Below are 16,843 nucleotides of genomic sequence, written 5' to 3' on the forward strand. Positions count from 1 at the left end.
AAAATGCTCTTGGAAGTTCTGATGGAACCCACACAGGAAGGATGATGGAAAAAGGAGCCGTGGTGAGAGGCTGGGGTCTCCTGGGAGAGTGTGAGGCAAGTGATGGGTCTCTCCCCAGAAAAATTTATACAAGCACGTGATTTTGCATGAAATTTTAAGGGGGTTAAGCTGATTCACAGATACTCTGGTATGGTGACCTGGGCACTGGATGGTGTCAGAAGGCCTTAAATCATGGCTCTTCCACTTGGGCAAGTCAGTCTGCCTCTCTGAGCTGCATTTCTCTCATCTCTGAAATAGGGACGAGAGCATCTCCCTCCCTAGGCTGTTGTTCATGACACTGGTGAGACCAGGGTGGCGAGAGAGGGGGTGCCCACTAGGGTGGGGTAGGGAGCAGGTGAGAGGCAGTTATGTTTAATATAACCAATAATACCAGTTATGTTTAGATCTGCAGTGACGGGAGGCGGGAGTGGACAGGAAGGGATCGGAAGGAAAAGTAAAAACCCTCGGAAAAAAAAAAAAAAAAAAAAAAAGGAGAACAACCAGTGTTGGCTAAGATGTGGAAAGATCAGCAACCCTGAATATTGCTGGTAGGAATGCAAAATATTCAGCCTTCGTGGAAAATCATTTGGCCATTTCCTCAAAAACTTAAAACATGGAATTACCATGTGTGGTATTGTGATTTATGTAAGATATATTTGGTCTGTGTCCCCAGTCCTGGTACAGAATTCCTAAAAGCCCTGGAATTTCTTAAGCCAAGACAGAGATCAAGGTGTCTTTTGTTATGTTAATGAAGCGACTTTTGCAAAAACACCTAGGGAACCTAAGGGAGGGGGCTACTTGACAGGGGACCCAACTATATGATGGAGGGTTAGAACTTCCAGTCCCGACTCTGACCTCCAGGGAGGGGAGAGGGGCTGAAGTTGGAATCAATCGCCAGTGGCCAATGATTCGATCAATCACTCCTGTGTAATGAAGCCTCCACAAAAGCCCAAAAGGAGAGGCTTTGGAGAGCGTCGGGGTGGAGAGCAGGGGGAGATTCCGGGAGAGTGGCACTCTGGACAGGGCATGAAGCTCGGCACCTTCCCCATCCCTCGTCCTATGCCTCTCTTCCATGTGGCTGGTCCTGAGTTACAACCTTTTATATAAACCAGTCATCTACTGAGTACAGTGTTTTCCCAACTCCCATGCACCTCCACCCCCAGCAAATCAATAGAAGTCATGGAGTGGGTCACTGGAACCCCCAATCTAGAGCCAGAGATCTGAAGTACAGGTGACAGCCTGGCCTCTTGACTGGCGTCTGCAGTGCAGGGAGGGCACAATGTGTAGGACTGAATTCTCAACCTGTGGGGTCTGACACTTTTTTCCAGGTAGATGGTGTCAGAATTGAGCCAAATTGCAGGATACTCAGCTGATACCAGAAAACTGCTTGGTGGTGTTGGGGGAAAAAACCACACACACTTCAGAACTGGTGTCAGAATTGGACCGCATGACTCAGCAATTTCATCCCCAGGCTCATACCCCAAAGAATTGAAAACAGGGACTGAAACAAATACTTGTACACGAATGTTCATTGTAGAATCATTCACAATAGCCAGAGCGTGGAAAGAACCCAAACGCCCATTAGCAGATGAATGGATGAACAAACAGGGATAGAGCCATGTGACGGAATATTATGCAGCCACAAAAAGGGATGAAGTGCTGATAGATGCTACAATGTGGATGAACCTCAAAAATATGCTGAGTGAAAGAAGCCAGAGCCCAAAGACCACATATGATCCCATTTCTATAAATATCTGGAAGAGGTAAATTCACAGAAACAGAAAGCACATGGGTGGTTGCCAGGTATAAGAGGGGGCTGGGGTGTAACTGCTTAGTGGATCTGATTCTATTCTGGGGCGTTGAAAAGGTTTTGGAACTACAGGGAGGTGGTAGCTACCCCATATTATGAAAATACACAACGAAACTAAATTGAACACTTTAAAATCGTTAATGTGTTGTTATATGAATTCTAAGTAAATAACAAGCATTTTAAAAAGAAAGGGAAAAAAACCCCCATCTGTCTCATTCCCTGTGTCAGTCACATTGCTGTCCTGAGGTCAGCCCAGGCCCAGACACGTCATTAAGAGAACAAGGCAACACTGAAACACGAAAAAAGCAGAGGATGAGACAACCCAGTATAAAATCAAACACTACACCAGTGGTTCTCAAAGTGGGGTCCCTGGACCAGCCACACCAGCATCCCCTGGGAACTTGTTAGGAATGCACATTCTCAGGCCCCACCCCAGAACTTCTGAATCGGAGTTTAGGATGTTCTGGCTGTTTTGATAAGTCTCCCAGGGGTCCTGATCAAATGTGAGACCCACTGCACTCAATGGCTGACAAGCAGAGCTGCGGCGGTCACAAAGAGGAGCAGGGGCTGCGGCTGCAGGGGGCTGGGCAGGGAAGCGTGGAGGGATTCTGGAGAGAGGCCAGTGAGCCTGTAGTTCTAGGTGGAGAGCCTCTCTGGACATCAGCCACCTATGTGTCCCCAGTTCAGCAGAGATGCCTGCCTGCCCAGGGGAAGGCCCCTCTCGACCCCAGGATGGCTGCAACCCCACCCACCCCCATGTAAGAGCCCCTGGTCACTCCTTACCCTTCCCGGTCGATATGTGGCAAGGGCTGCTTGGGCGTGTGTCTCAGCTTCCGGTGGAACTGGGTGAAGTCCAGCTTTTCAGGCTGCAGGTCCCAGGTGGCACCACTAGAGGACGCGAAAAGGTGAGGAAGTGACGTAAGGGGGCGACCAGCCCAGTTACTGATGGGGACCAGACAGGCGGACACAGGGAGTGTCCTCACAAAGAGGTGGGCCGGACGGGGAGGGCCCCCACTAGCCAAGGGCAGGGTGGACAGAGACCCCTCACTTGGAATGGAGGCTGTGGTGTCAGCTCTGTGCTCACAGACAAAGGGGCAGGAAGCTGCGTGTGAAGCCCCCACCTCCCCTCAACGCCGCTGCGCAATAATGCGGGCCTATAAAACACAAGTGTCGGTCTGATGCCTACCCTACAGCGGTCCCCTAAAACACTTCAGAGTTTGCTTTCACACCTACATTTGAGGAAGGCTGGAGAAAAAGGAGGCCAAAAACCTGAAGCTTCTGATAGCAGCTCAAAATGGCGGCAAGGCAGCCCCGAGGTAGATGAGGCAAGTCAACACGGCAGGAGGCTGGCTGCCACCAGCCCCAGTCCCAGGAGACCATGGTGCTTCCGTTCTGAGTCTGAGCTAGGGGTGTGCCTGGAGCACACCCAGTGTCGGCCAGCTCCAAGCCAGGGACAGAGCAGAGCTAAAGGGCCACTGCCATCCACAGTTCGAAGCTATCACTCTCCAGAGGAGTGAACATATGGTAGGTACCCATCAGCAAAACTTTCAGGGGCACCATCCCCACATACTGAGGTAACCCTGGCCAATACCTGTTCTTCCAACCTGGCCCATGAGGAACCTTCTAGAATCTGAACCACTGACAACCCTTCCTTCCTCCAGACCTCCCTGCAGCCATCTCCCCCAATGCCTATGACCCCGGGAGTGGGGCGGGGGGGCGGGTAACTGCAGTCACAGCCATCTGTCCCTGGCTCTAACACCGGCTGCCTGGCGTGTGCCACGCGCCATTCTCCTTTGCTCTTCCAACCACCGGTCCACTCCTCTGCCTTCTCGCCCTCTTCCCCGTGGGTGGACCGTTAGCATGTCTTCTCTTTCCCCTTCTTAACCCTCTCTCAGCCTCCTCGCCTTTCTCTTTCTCTCTTTCCTTTGGACGCTCTCCCCTCATTTTCCTTCCTTCCATCTCCTTCTCTCTCTCTCTGACCTCCTTCCTCAGCGGTCTCATCCTTTCTACTTCACCCCCTCTTTGTTTCTCTCCACTTCTTGATCAGTGAACACTCACCATTTACTCAACTTCTAAAGACCCCACGGCGCTTCTCTAAGGACAAGAAGCTGGCATCCCAGCCAGAGGCATATGGCACAGACAAGAGCAAGAGGAGCTTACCTGAAGGAATCAAAGGTGTTGGCAGCCCAGATATCCGTGCCCAGCATGTCCAGAGAGTTGTCTTTGCTGCCATTCTGGAAGAAACAGGGGATGAGAAGGGTGGTATTATTTGCTAGGTCAGGACACTGAGAACAAGTGGGCAAAGGCCCATTCCCAGAGCGGGCTGCAGAGGCCTTCCCTCTCCCGCCTCGGGTGGTCATTCTGGGCACTGTGGGCTGGAGAGAGCCACTGGAGTGAGCATCCTGGCTGGTGCGCCCAGTAAGAGTCATAAGGACCCCTGGCATCCCCCCAGGCACAGGCCCTCCCTTCGACGGTGTCTGACACCTGTGCGGTCAGGTATAGAAATAGCCTGGGTCTCTGCTGCCCCCAGCCCCTGGCTCTGTCCTCAAAGCTGCCACGCTATTGAGCTGCAGCCTTATAGCAGTGCCTTCTTCCCAGGCACAGAGGCTCTGCAAAGCCAGACATGGTAGCAGGTCCGTATGGAGGCGCTGACTTCCTCTGGAGTTAAGCCCCCACTTCCCAAAATCAGCACTGAGAAGCCCCCATTGACCAAGGCTACACCAGGGATTAAATTCTCTAAGTCAACCCGCTCCAGTCTTCGTCCCCCCAGTGTTCCCTACATGATACATCCCATAGACAGAAAGCACTTTATTCCATCCAGTTTCTATAATTTGACTTATCTGCCCCTTGGCTGACGATCTCCCCAAGTTCTCCAGCAATGTGCCTTCACTCCTGATGTCATCCATCCCTCGTTACCCCTACAGGCCACTTTCATCATCACACTCTTTACAAACAACGCTTCCACCTCCAGTACACCTGGGCGTGTGCATGCCTTATGACCCAGAAGTCACGCCCAGGTACTAACACAACTGAAATGTGCACAAATGTTCACTAACAGTATGAAGCACAGAGGTGCAGAGCAGGACTATGCATAACACATCCACACTGGAAACCAGCTAAATGCTTACCAGCAGTTGACCAGACACATAAATTGTGGTATAATTCACATACTGGAATTTTACCCAGCTGGGAGATTGAACACATTAAAACAACATACAACAGCATAAGTAAATTCCTCCGAACACAAACTAGAACAAAAGAACCTAGACACAAAAAAGTACCAACTCTATGATTCGATTTACATAAAGTTCGAGAGCAGGCAAACTAACCTGTGGAGACAGAATTCAGATAGTACCTGGAAGGGGACCCCAGAGGGGGTATGGGGTAGGGGCTGGTAATGTTCTGTTTCTTGATCTGGGTGCCGGTTACAAAAATGTGTTCAGCTTGTGAAAATCCACTGAACTGTACGCATGTGATATGTGCACTATTTTCTATGTGTGTTAGGACCTCCTGGTTAGATTCCTGGTAGTATTCCCTGTCTTTATGACTGATCTCTCCCCAAACCTGCCATGTCTCAGGTCCTTTAGCTCCTACACTGGACAATCTTCTTTTGAGACCTATCCATGGACCTAGGCCTGGCCAGACACTGAAGACACAGAAGTAGAAAAGTCACAGGCCCTACCTGCAAAGAATGGTGTATGATGACACACACGTAATAAGTAATTACAAGACAGTGTGATATGTACACTGATTCAAGGGGCCACAGTAGCACAGACAACTTTCCTGGGCAGGGGTTGCAAGTATTCAGGAGGGCCAGGCAAGCAGAGGAAAAAGCAGGGACAGGGTCATCCTGGCAAAGGGGATGGAGTGTGGGAAGGGTAGGACACAACAGGACGTTCTAGGTAACTTTAGGGCCTCTATGGAGCACAACCGCCTGGGGAGTGTCCAGGAGCCCCAAGCCCTGGGTGGGTTGGTGGTCTCCAACTGTCTCCACTCTGTCCTGGCCAGGACTTCCTAGGAGCCCCACAAGTATTCCTCAGTGATTGTTGGGCTTCCATGGTGGCCCCCCTCCAATGCGTATGTTGAAGTTCTCACCCCCAGTACTCAGAATGTGACTCTATTTGGGAATAGGGTGGTTGCAGATGGAATTAGTTAAGATGAGGTCGTATGTGTGGGCCCTAATGCAATATGACTGGTCTCATAAAAAGAGGAAATTTGGACACAGAGATAGACACGCACAGAGGGAGGACGCCATGGGGAAATCGGAGTCATGCTGCCACAAGCCAAGGAACCACTGGGAGCTGGGAGAGAGACCTGGACCAGATCCTTCCTTGGTGCCTTCACAGAGATACACGGCTCTTCCAACACCCTGATTTCAGAGTTCTGGACTCCAGAACCGCGGGATGACAATACCTTTCACTAGGTTGACCCAGTTTGGGGGTCAGAAGCGTGAAATCAAGCAGCCCTAGCAAAATAATATGGCAATCAACCATCCATCTCTCTACAAACTCCCTTTGTGAGGGTGGTCAATTGTGTCCCTTCCTCCTGCAGTCAGCATTTGCCCCTGTCCCAACCCCATGACCTTCTCCTGTCCTCATAGTCACACCAAACACCTGAGGGCTAGGGTCTCCCAAATCCTACAAACACAGCAGCCTGGGCAGACAAGCCCAGATCCAGGCCAGCTGGGGCTGGTCCCTGACTCCCAACATCCACCTCCCCAGGAGCCAGCCCCTGAAAAGCCCCATCTACTATCTTCCTTGGTGGCCACTCCCCTGCAGACCACAGCCAACATCGCCCCAGAGCCTGCTGAACAAAAGCCCCAGTGGACGAGAAATGAACCTGAAGCAGGCTCAGTGACCCCACCCCTGTGCTTCTCCCAACAAACGGAGATACCAGCACCTTGACAGAGAAGGCCCATGATGTGGGGGTTTGGTTTTGTTTTTGATTCTCCTCATTTTCTTCACGTCGGTCAGAGCTGGTGAGCACGCTCTCCTCCCTTACTGCATCATACTCAGCACGCCCGACTCACCAGCCCCTCACGTGGAAACCAACCTAGTTTCCAGGGAGAGTGAGGAGTTTGCAGGTGCATTTCAGCCTTTAATCAGTCTGAAGGAAAGGGAACACACTGGCTGGTGGAAAGGTTGAGTAGCCCAGCCTCCCAGCAGAGGGGCCCAAGTGCTCGGCCCCTCACAGACACCAGCGGGAGACAATGAGGGGGTGTAGGGAAAAGGGAGGGCAGTCAGTGGGGTGCTGAGGGAAAAAGGGGAGTGGTGCATGACCTCAGACCTTATCAAGAAAATGGGGACTGGCCCCTCCCAGTGGCACCACCAGCCAGAAGCCCTAGGTTCTAAGTGACAAAACTTTTTCCTCCCCCCGTGCCCTGAGAGCTCCTTCTCCTCCCACTGTGCCACAATCCTCCTGTGAATCAACCACGTTTACTTAGGGCCATAAGCCTCTCCATATGGTGCCAGACGGCGGCTCTATGCACTGGGTGCTTCCTACCCACACCTGTCCCGTCCCACGTTCCCGCAATCCCTTTCATTACTGACAGTGTCTTACCAACCCAACCTGCTCCTCGCCTGCCCCTCTCCTTCAAAGCTTGGCTCCTCCAGGAAGCTCATCTCACCTCCCAAACTACAGTCACCTTGCTCTGTCCTGAACTTACCACCCAAGCAGGTGACGTGTGGCAGCAGAGCCCACCCGTGGCAGTCCTCACTCCATCACTCCATCTAGCGATCCCTCTCCTACACTAGATCAGAGACCCTGGCTGGCAGGGTCTCTGGTCCCCTCCCTGGTCCCCCAGGGCTCTTTGCTCACTGCCTAAGAAGTGTCTGCCAAACTGACTTCCACTTCAATAAACTTCCACTGTCTTCCTCAAGCTTGTGTTTTCCTCTTGCCATAGTGACCTTGCCTTGTGACCTCAGTGAAGTCTGGACTTGAGATTCTTTGTATTTAAGTAAAGCGGTCTCTGAGAGTGCAATGCTGTGTGCTACAGATGGGTTTCTTCCGGCATGCACGCTGATGCCAAGCCGTCTCCCATCAGTGGCAGACATCACTAATCAATCATGGCATGATTTACAGTCCTCGAATCAGCTGACTGCTAATGTTCCATATCACCCCCTCCCCCTCCCTTCTTGAGTTGCTTCATCATCCTCCCCATCCCAACTCCTGGTGCCTGGCTTGCTTCAAATGCAACTTTGAAACTGCACATGGCTAGAGAGACTCCAATCAACCCCCACAAGGAGACAGCCCCCAGGCCTCCTGAGATGTTAGCGGGCCCAGGCCTCAAACGCAATAATCCATGAGCATTTCACAATTTTTTAAGTAGGCTGCATGCCCAACATGGGGCTTGAACTCACAACCCTGAGCAAGAGTCACATGCTCTATCGACCTAGCCAGCTTCCATGGGTAGTAGAGCATTTCAGATGCAAAGGTCAAAAAACAACAACAAAATCAAAGAAACAAATAAATTCTGCTTCCGAAGTACATGTCTGAGACCTCACCCAGAGTGAAGTTCACCGTCCTTCAGAGTAGCAGACGAAGTCTCTTTCCCTGATCCCTGACGCTTTAAATACCCAACTGACTCTGGCACTGACAAATTCAGCCTAAGGGGACCATTATTTGTCATGGTTCCCTTATAAGAATGTTAAATATTGGGGTGCCTGGGTGGCTCAGTTGGTTAAGCATCCGACTTGTGATTTTGGCTCAGGTCATGATGTCAGGGAGCCCCGTGTCAGGCTCAGCGGGGAGTCTGCTGGAGATTCTCTCTCTCCCTCTCCCTCTGCCCTTCCCCTGACTTGCTCTCTCTCTCTCTCTTTCAAATACATAAATTAATGTAAAAAAAAAAAAAAGCTAAATCTTCCAGGTAAGTTTTTTTCCCAAATTGTTTTCTTGCGGTAAATAAAATGCACACAACATAAAATTTACCATCTTAACCATTTCCAAGTATACGGTTCAGCGGCACTAAGTACGTTCACATGGTTGTGCAGCCCTCATCATCATCCTTCTCCAGCACTCACCCTGTAAAACTGGATCTCCAATCCCACTGGATGCTAGCTCCCCATTTCCCCTCCCCCTTCCCCCGCCCCCACCTTCCTACTTTCTGTCTCCATGATTTGCACCACTCTGATACCTCACCCGAGTGGAATCATACAGTATTTTGTCTTTTTGTGACTAGCTGACTTCACTCAGCATAATGTCCTCAAGGTCCATCCATGAGCCCAACCTCACACCTGGAGCCAGACTTGTAAGCCCCTTGACTACAGCTACCTTCTCTTCTTGGGCCTCCACAGTGGCCAAGCTAGGCACACAGTAGGTTTGCCTCCAATGCCTGCCAACCAATTAAATGGACGCTACCCTGTTGCTTTCGAGTCTGAATGATTGATTCACAGACTGGGAAAGTCAAGATTGATTTACCAGCCTAGGATTCAAGGCCACTGAAGAGCAAGGCACGTGGGCAGCAGAGAGAACGGCTATGATGAAGGGATAGGAAGGTCACAGCCAGGAAAAGAATAACGTGGAGGGGACCCCGGACCTGTGCCACTCAGCAGCCCCAGAGGAGGTGATGGCCCTGGGCAAGAAGGAAGGCCCTCAGGCCGCTGAGCTGGAGGTGCCGAGGGCTGTGGGCCAGAGGTTCGGCCGGTCTGTGCAGAATGGGACAGAAGGTAACCCCATTAACAGGTGAGAGGGCAAGTCTAGAGAAGCTCACAATGAAAGTCTGGGTCACAGGGGCTGACCCTATTTATTGTCGCTCTACTTGACGCAATAACTGCAGCATATAACAAGAATCTGGATGTTTCCTCAGAGCTTGTTGTAATGCAATGTGACAGGCATATAATCACTGCATGCAACCGTTTCTCAACAGGGGCTGGACACTGTCTGGCACTTGGAAGCAAAATTAATCTCCATCAAATCTCAGCCCAGAGAGGGAAGAACCTCACCTGCTGAGCCTTCCTTTGCTGTCCCTTGTCAATGCAGAGGTGGTGGCCCGGGCACTGCCCAGAGGGGGCAGGCCTCACTCGGCAGAGTGACTGAGTGCCACAGCGAAACTGGACCACCAGGAACCAAGAGCTTCACACGCCCATCCCCAGCGCCCCAGCCCTGTGCTGGCAGCATCCAAGCTGACCATGAGGCCACCTTGCCGTGGGGCTTCAGATCCTGTCTAAGTCCTTGAAGTGTCTGGATATTCCCCCTTTCTTGAGTTCTGGACACCAATCCTCAAACCTTGCAACCCCCAATAGACATGCCATCTGTTCCACAAACCCTCTTATGATTGCAGAGAGGTTCATCCATGAGCCCAAGTAGGTTGTAAGTTACAAAGAGGCAGGACCTTACAGACAGACAGACCCACAGACAGGCAGACGGCAATCTGATTTCTGGAACCTCCCACCTGGAGCCAGACCCACCTCACTCTCCAAACCACCCCTTACTCACACTGAGGAGCCACGTGAGAAGCAAGGACAAGCAGAGGACAGGGCAGAGGGTGACCAGGACTTGGCTTGTTCCCAGGCACCCCCTGCGCTCTCAAGCGTCGGCTTTCCTGGCACACAAGTAACGCGTGGTGTTAGCGTCACGGGCTCTGAGGCCACACTGGACTGCCCAAGATATGGGATTATATTCCTCTTTGGACCACTGTGCTCTTCCTGGACTCAGAGAAACAAATGTCCTCCCTGCCCCCAGTCTTTGTTCTGACAGGAACCAGCTCAAGACCCCTCCTTTCTGCCCCTCTGCCGTGTCCTCGAAGCTTGTGCCCCAGGAACCCACAGCACGTCCAGCGTTTCCCCACTCATCGGCTGCAGGGCTTCCCAGGGGCGTTCTAGAAACACGAATCCACTGGCTCTCAGATGTCAATATGCATCAGAATCACGTGGAGAGAGGAGCATTGCTAGGTTAAATTTAGTGCAGCTGGGGTGGTCCACAAAACACACTTTTAGAAACACTGGATGTTAGAAGGGTTTTGTGGGGGACAAAAAAAAAAAGGTTCCCTCATCAAATGTTTGGGATACACTGGGTAAAAGACTGTTAAATAAATTACTTTACTGCAAACCTTCTCAGTGCCTTTATTGGCCTTGGATGGATATTGACTCTTCAAGTAGGTGGCAGTATAGTATGCAGTATTCCCCAAACTCCTTTGGCCAAAACCCACCCCATCCTTCCTCTTTATTCCACAGAGTTTTTTGGGGGGTGGGGTCAGGACCAGGGTTCCACAGAACCTACTTTGGGAAACAGTCTTCTAACCCTCTGCCCCAGTGATTCTGCATCCCCTCAACTGGGAACCCTGGCTTCACTTTTTTTGTTGCATCCCTCTGCCCACTCACCCCCTCATCCTAGCTGTGGGACCCAGCATCATTCATTAAATACTTTTCAGCAAGGATTCGGGTGTCCGGGCACTGAGAGTCCCTCACAAAACTGTGCTGGCTTCCTCAAGAACATCCTCCAGTTTGCCATTCCTGTGGCCACAGTTCTTCTCTGAGCCCCATCCCTGCCCCAGCCAGGGGGTCGGCTGGTCCCTGCCTCCCAGGCTGCTGCAAGGCCGAAGTTCTGAGAAGCCTCATCAGGAGCAACCACCCCTTTCAGAGGATGGTGTTTAGCACTTAAACGCTGCCGAATCCCTCACAGCCCCTTTCCCTGGCAATTAGGGGGCCTCATGCCAGGGTGAACCATGCTGCTCTCAGAACAGAGCACAAAGACATAATGAGCAAGCACTTGACACCACATGGAAAAGAAAAGGAAACAGCCTGCCCACGGGCAGGGAGACTGGAGCTGCCTCTGAGGGCCCCGCAGGTGTGCACAGCTACCCCCAGCTTGGGGGTGGGGAGCTGGACTCCTGGCGATGACAAGAGCAAAGGCACTGAGGCAGCACTCGCCGAATGCCAGCCACCCTCTGAGCACTTCACACCGGTTACAACCTTAGGAAGCCCCATTCCACTGATGAGAAAACAGAGGCTCAGAACCTACTTCTGTTCAGAGAGCTAGTTCCCAGGATGGGAATGTAGACAGTGTGGCCCAGAGTTTATGCTCTTAACCGTGGCACCGTGCAGTGCCATCACCCAAATAAACCATGACCCCAGCACAGATTGCTATAATGCAGTAAGGTATCCATCCCCCCTCCCCCAAGACAGCTGGGTTCTGCAAGTCCATCTCTGCCCACGTCTGGGAAGGTAGTGCGGGCAGAGGGAGTAAACCGCCTGCAGTGAAGTGAAGGGGGCATCTGGGGGTGTGAGCTGGGCTGGATAAAGATGGCGGGGGGCGGGGGGGCTCTGTGCCTGGGTGAATGAAACCAGGTGGGAGTGAATCACTGCACGCTAGAAAAATATGCTAAGTCAGGAGCAGTGGGAAAATAAACCCTCCTCTGTGCCGCCGTCTTTGCTGTATTAGTATACAACGGCGGGGTGGTTTTTGCTCGTGCATGTGCATGTGTGTGGGTATGGAGGTGTGGACAATTCCAGGCTACGAGGGTTTAGAGACTAAGCAGAACCTGACTGAATCAGACATCCGGCAGCAGGAGGACTGCCCCCATTCCTGGGAGGGTCACAGGTGAAGTTCCAGCTAGAGGAAGCTGGGGCATGTTGGTCTGGACTTCCCCAGTATGCTTGCTATTTGTCCGCTGTGCCAGGGGCCACTGAGGCAGGGGTGGCCAGCCTTTCGTCCTGGCCTCCCACAGCTGAAAGTCCAGTAGGGGAGCAGCTGTGTATACACAGCCTGGTGCTGGACACCAGAAAGCAAAGGGCAGTAGAGCCCCTGCTCCTCAGAGGGCTCACTATCCCAGTCCATTTCCCTTCTCAGTGTAGAATGTTCTTCTACAGATTCTGTCCATCAGGAGGGCCAACAGCAAGCCTGACCCTCATGTGGGTTCTCTCACTTCAAGGACACAGGTTCCCAGCTGACTGGGAGGGCCATCCCTTTAGACACAGACGAAACTTTTCTCTTTCCTCTCGAAGGACCCCACCCCAACTCCCCTGCCTTAGCCCTGATCTATCACCCACAGAGGTGGCCTAGCACAGTGCTAGTCCTGAGGCTATCATCCCTGCCCTCGAAGGTCTCACCACCCAACCAGGAATCACAGAAACAAAGAGAACAACGAAAGGTGGCATGTGGTCAAGCACCGCATGACATGATGCCTGCCAACCCTGTTGCTGGTTTTGGGGGAGAGAACAGAGGGGCTCCAGGACTTCAGGAAAACTTCCTGTGAGTAGCAACATGGTTTGGATTAAAAGTGGGGAAAGCAGGGTTGCAGGCCTGCGAGCTGCATCCTGGAGGGCTCAGGAGAGTCGCTCGACTCCTCGGACCTGTGCTGTCCCCTCTGCACGATGAGTCTTTGGACTGCACCAGTGACTCCCAGCTGGCGTAGGTTGGGGTGGGGAGAGCAGGTGGACCATATGAGACACTGAGACCAAAGGCCCCTGAAGACATCTGCCAGGCCCAAACAGGGGCTTCCTACAGGCCGGGTCTGAAACTCCTCTTAGGCTCCCAGTTGAACCAGAATTTGAGAAACAGTCCTGTCGTAGTAATTTTGTGCGTGTGTGAGTGCGTGTGCATGTATGCGCATGTTTGTGTTCAGCACCAAGGACAGCATCCCACATGCTGGTGGGAGACAAGGAGAGATTCCCGCCCCCACCCCCCCACCCCGCCCGCGGCAATATTTTAATGCCCCTACAATAGAAGGATCACTGGGGCAGAACAGTGACCAGCACAGAGGGCCTCCTGGATGGCACCAGGGCTGAGTTCAGGAGCAGGAAAGCCCATTCCTTTCATTCCGGAACTTTCTTGTCTATCCATTCATTCTGTCCCTTCCTTCTCTACTAGACCCCACTGTCTTTGAATTTAAAACCCAAAGGGAAATGTGGGCGATAATGAGTGAAGCCTGTGACCAAGTATATTTCTCTGAATCCAATCCTTTCTGCCCACTCTCTTTGGCTAACTAAGTTTGTGCTTTCGGATTTACATGGCCATGTTATTTGAAACTGTCCTGGACTGGGCCACACCACAGGCCCCTTCTGGCTGGCTTCCTATTCAGCATCTGCTGAAATAATGGGGGCCATTCACTTGTCCCCAGTTGTCCACGCTGCCCATGCCCCTCTGCAGGGAAAGGATCCCATCCTCCAAGGCTCCTCACTAGGCCTTCTTGAAGCTCCCCAGGCCCCAGGGATACTCCCTACTGCCAGCCCCAGACTCAGAACCATAGAAGGCGAGGGAGGAAAGGAACTGAGAGATCACTGGGTCTCAGGGGTGACCCGGGGCTTCTACAGAGGTGCTCCCACAGCAATGAGGTAGATGAAGTGGGAGAGACAGCAGGTGGGCTCCTCCTTCCCCCGCCTCACCAAGCAGTTTTGCCCCTTTTGTTTTCCTTATGGGATTTCGCTGAAAGATTCTAATGAAACAAAAGGTTCTGTTCTTTAAAAAAATTAACTTTTATTTTAGGTAACTGTAGATTCACATCTAGCTGTTAAGAAATAACGCAGGGATCCCCTGTACCCTTTACTCAGTTTCCCCCATGGGGAAACTTGTAAAACTATAGCTCAGTAGTAAAACCAGGATATTGACATTGATACAGTCAAGATGCAGAACATTTCCATCAGCACAAGGCTCCCACCTGTTGCCCTTTTGTACCAAAACCGTTTCATTCTGCCCCTCCCTTCCCTAATCCCTGTAACAGCTAGCCTAGTCCCCATTTCTATCATCTTGCCATTTCAAGAATGCTATATATATGGAATCAGAGTACGCAACTTTGGGGGATCGGCTTTTTTTACTCGGCATAATTCCCTGGAGATTCACCCAGGTTATGGCATGTGTCACTAGCTGATTCCTTTTTACTGCTGATTGCCACAGCTTTTTTTAACTGTTCACCTGTTGAAGGACAGCTGGGTTGTTTCCAGTTTGGGGCTATTATGAATAAAGTGACTATAAACATTTGAGTACAGGTTTTTGTGTGAACATAAGTTTTCACTTCTCTGGGATAAACACCCGGGAGTAAAACTGCTGGATCATATGGTATTTGCAGGTTCAGTTTTTTAAGAAACTGCCAAATTGTTTTCCAGAATGGCTGTACCACTTTACACTCCTACCAGCTATGTATGAGTGATCCAATTTCTCTGTATCTTCACCAGCATTCAGTGTTGTCACTATTTTTTTTAAAATTAGCTATTTTGATAGGTGTGAAATCTCTCATTGTGGCTTTAATTTGCATTTCCCCTACAGCTAATGATGTTGCACATCTTTTTGTGTGCTTTTTTTGCCATCTGTACATCCTCTCTCTTCAGGGAAAAATGTCTCTTCATATCTTTTGTCCATTTTCTAATTGCATTGTTTTACATGCTGAGTGTGGGGAGTTCTTTATATATTCTGGATACTAGTCCATTTGTCAGATACATGTTTTGCAAAATTTTCTCCCTCTCTGTAATTTGTCTCTTCATCCTCTGAACAGGGGTTTTCCCAGAGCAAAGTTTTTAATGCTGATAAAGTCCAATTTCTCATCTCAGTGTTGACATCTACTGATTGTCTTTTCTCCATTTAGTTTGAAATGTTTCTGGTTCTTAGTAAGACAGATGATTTTTTTTTATTGCAATAAGGACACTTCCATGTTATGTTATGAGACCCTGAACTGTATTTAAGTCTTCTGTTTTAACTGGCTTTTTGTGATAACACCCTGGCAGGGAAAGGCGGGGGGCACAGCCTCAGTACTCCCAGTGGAGGCAGAAGTCCGGGGGTACACTTATCACGGCTAGGAGGCGGGAATTCTAGGTGGGAGTTCTAGGACTCCACAGGGTCCCCAGTGACCCTGCCATGGGGGTGGTCTCATTACCACTGGGCAACGGTGGAAGTCCAGTTTTCTATTAAAATTTCCTCTGACACAACCCACCAGGGAGAGAAGGGGTGCCTCAAAACTGCTGAGTGGGGGTGGAAGTCCAGGCCCCCACACGGTCTCTAATAATGCCATGGAGTGCTAGGGGTCCTACTTACGAGCTGGCAGGGATGGAAGTCTCAGCTTCCTGCCTGGTCTTTTCTGACAACCACCCCACTAGGGGCAGGAGGGCTCACTACAACCCTCTGAGAGTGGCAGTCTAGACTCCCAGTGGGTCTTTGCTGGTGTGGGTGAGGGTGGGGCCACACTTTGTTCTGTGCTACTTGGCTGGAGTAGAGCAGTTATTGTCTAAAACTTTTCTATCTTGATAGTTTGCCCTTTGTCTGGACCTTTGCTTAGAGAGCACAGACTTTTATTGGGACTTTAAAAATCTGTGTCCACTGCCATTTCCTGGTTACCTCCTTCTTTGGCCCCAAGTCCGGGATGTTTTTACTCTTAGGTGTTTTACTTTCTGGTTTTACTCGCGGGTGTTTATCCCAGAGAAATGAAAACTTATGTTCACACAAAAACCTGCACTCAAACCTGTAAAAAGGAAACCCAGGAAGTCATGACTGTGTTCTTGCTTGGGTCCCCCAAACCCGAGCTGGTCTGCCTTCTTATCTCTACCTTTCAGAATCTTATGTTTGTTTTACACAGAATGTCCAGGATTTTAGTTGTCCCTAGCAGAAGGAATATAAAAACGAACATCTACTCCATCTTCCCAAAGCAGAAATCTAGGTCCATATTTTTAACAAAGTATTCTGATGGCCTTAAGTCTAGATCATCTCATTTTTCAGAGGGAAACAGGCTACTGCAAGATGATGTGTCTCACCATGATTGTATAGTAAGTCAGAGGTACAGAGGCTAGAACTCATGTCTCCTTGCTCTCAGTCCAGTGCTGTTACCATGACAGCCTGGCACCTCCGCTCTCATGCCTGTGCAACTGACCTCCTCTGCCCGCTGCAAGGTCCCCCGCAGACACCAGCCCCACTCCTGCGTGTATTCCCATGCTGCTCTGGACTGTTGCTTTTCCACTAGAGAAAGTCTTATTTCTCTAAGCAGATTCCAGGTTCTCTGAGGACAGAGTCCATGCCACATGGCTCATACTACTGACCGCAGGGGCTCAATGGATGGCTGCTGACTGTTTCCCTACA

General features: G+C 50.9%; 1 protein-coding gene across 8 annotated transcripts in view; it reads right to left on the bottom strand.

Moving 5' to 3' along the window:
* CTIF (cap binding complex dependent translation initiation factor) overlaps positions 1-16,843 on the bottom strand; it is a 286,564-nt gene that overhangs the window by 175,333 nt on the left and 94,388 nt on the right. For all 8 annotated transcript variants that reach the window (XR_012380017.1, XM_073898235.1, XM_073898230.1 and 5 more), the window contains 2 exons: positions 4,010-4,083; positions 2,633-2,737 (listed from right to left, as the gene is read on the bottom strand). Coding sequence is in view for 7 of the 8 variants with exons in the window: in XM_073898235.1 (XP_073754336.1) it covers positions 2,633-2,737; positions 4,010-4,083 (179 nt within the window). In the remaining variant the exon portion in view is untranslated. The remainder of the gene's footprint in view (positions 1-2,632; positions 2,738-4,009; positions 4,084-16,843) is intronic.

Source organism: Callorhinus ursinus, unplaced genomic scaffold, assembly GCF_003265705.2.
Source record: "Callorhinus ursinus isolate GAN/ISIS: 27379988/994484 unplaced genomic scaffold, GSC_fseal_2.0 scaffold11, whole genome shotgun sequence".
Lineage (NCBI taxonomy): Eukaryota > Metazoa > Chordata > Mammalia > Carnivora > Otariidae > Callorhinus > Callorhinus ursinus.